This window comes from Perkinsus marinus (genome assembly GCF_000006405.1).
Source record: "Perkinsus marinus ATCC 50983 genomic scaffold scf_1104296952722, whole genome shotgun sequence".
In the NCBI taxonomy this organism is placed as follows: Eukaryota; Perkinsozoa; order Perkinsida; family Perkinsidae; genus Perkinsus; species Perkinsus marinus.
Window position 1 is genome coordinate 1 of NW_003208803.1, and position 1,524 is coordinate 1,524.

Sequence of the window (1,524 nt, forward strand, 5' to 3'; positions counted from 1 at the left end):
CGCGAGATTCAGACTGCGATCCGCCTGGTTCTTCCAGGTGAACTCGCTAAGCACGCCGTTAGCGAGGGAACCAAAGCAGTGACCAAGTTCACTTCCGCCTAAGGTCCGCTGGCAGTTGTGACCATTTCAAGGCGTTTCTCAACGCCATCTTTCTAACCGTGTGCAGGAGTTTGTCGTTTCTCAATCAGGTGTTTTTCCTGTTTGTTTTACCGCTGTTTTACCATATTTGTTTCAGAACATGCATTCGGTAGTTTCTTCGAAGACTCGGGTTCGTTAAGCACTCTAACGTCAATTAGCATTCCGCGATGACTGTCAAAACTAGCATTAAATCTGGAGCTCATCCCAACTATTCTGCTATGGTCAAGCAGGCCCTCACCACATGCAAGGGGTTCCAGAAAATGAGTCGCCAGGCCATACTCAGCTTCATTAAGCAAAACTTTGGTGTCGAGAACAAGGCTGCTTTGAACAAGGCTCTCAAAGCTCTCGTAGATTCTGGCCATGTCTCTCAAGCGAAGGCGTCATACAAGCTTGCTGCTGGGCAGAGGGTTGCCGCGAAGAAACCCGCGGTTGCGAAGAAATCCAAACCAACAACTTTGAAAAAGAAGGCTTCCACGAAGAAAGCCTCTACTAAAAAGACCACCACGAAGAAGACCACCACGAAGAAGACCACCACGAAGAAGACCACCACGAAGAAGACCGCTAGAAAGCCGGCCGCTCCGAAGACGAAAAAAACCGCAGGCACCAAGAAGGCTTCTATCCGTTCGAAGGCATCCGCGAAGAAGCCGGCGTCCAAGAAAATCAAGAAGGCGGCGACGAAGAAGCCTGCTGCCAAGCGGTCGGCGAAGTAATTTCCACTGTTTCGGCAGAACCTCTTTGCAGATGACCAATATTTACAAGGCGTTATTTGGCGCCATCAAAATCAGCAGCATAAGTTTCTTTTCACGAGGAGAAGAGCACATATTTTCTGAGACAGAGCGTTTTGTCACTCTTTTAATCAGAAAATGTGCCCCATCATGGCAGACTGCTTATCCTCTCGTACGAAATAAGCAGTAGCAAACAGCAGTAATCTTCTCAAACAAAATATGTCCGGTAGAGGAAAAGGCGGTAAAGGTCTCGGAAAGGGTGGTGCTAAGCGCCATCGCAAAGTCTTGCGCGACAATATCCAGGGTATCACAAAGCCTGCGATTCGCAGACTTGCTCGTCGTGGTGGTGTGAAGCGTATCTCTGGCCTCATTTACGAGGAGACCAGGGGCGTTCTCAAGGTCTTCCTGGAGAGTGTCATCAAGGATACAGTTACCTACACCGAGCACGCGCGCAGGAAGACTGTAACTGCCCTTGATGTTGTTTATGCTCTGAAGCGTCAGGGCAAGACCCTCTACGGCTTCGGAGGTTAGAGAATTCCATCTGCAAATGGCAAGAACAATACCACGGTGTTATTCAACACCATCTTGGGCTCATATCAGATATTTCTCACTTGAATATTATCATTCGGCCAATATCTATCGTAATCGACCCCTAAAACTG

General features: G+C 48.5%; 2 protein-coding genes across 2 annotated transcripts; both read left to right on the forward strand.

Moving 5' to 3' along the window:
• Positions 1–305: 305 nt before the first annotated feature.
• On the forward strand, positions 306–848 carry Pmar_PMAR002350 (knob-associated histidine-rich protein, putative; the record flags this gene model as incomplete). Its single annotated transcript, XM_002776931.1, has 1 exon — positions 306–848. The coding sequence occupies one exon, from the start codon at positions 306–308 to the stop codon at positions 846–848; it is 543 nt and encodes a 180-aa protein (XP_002776977.1).
• A 234-nt stretch (positions 849–1,082) lies between these two features.
• On the forward strand, positions 1,083–1,394 carry Pmar_PMAR002351 (histone H4, putative; the record flags this gene model as incomplete). The annotated part of the gene is made up of 1 exon (XM_002776932.1): positions 1,083–1,394. One exon carries the CDS (start codon positions 1,083–1,085, stop codon positions 1,392–1,394), a length of 312 nt encoding a protein of 103 aa, XP_002776978.1.
• Positions 1,395–1,524: the final 130 nt, after the last annotated feature.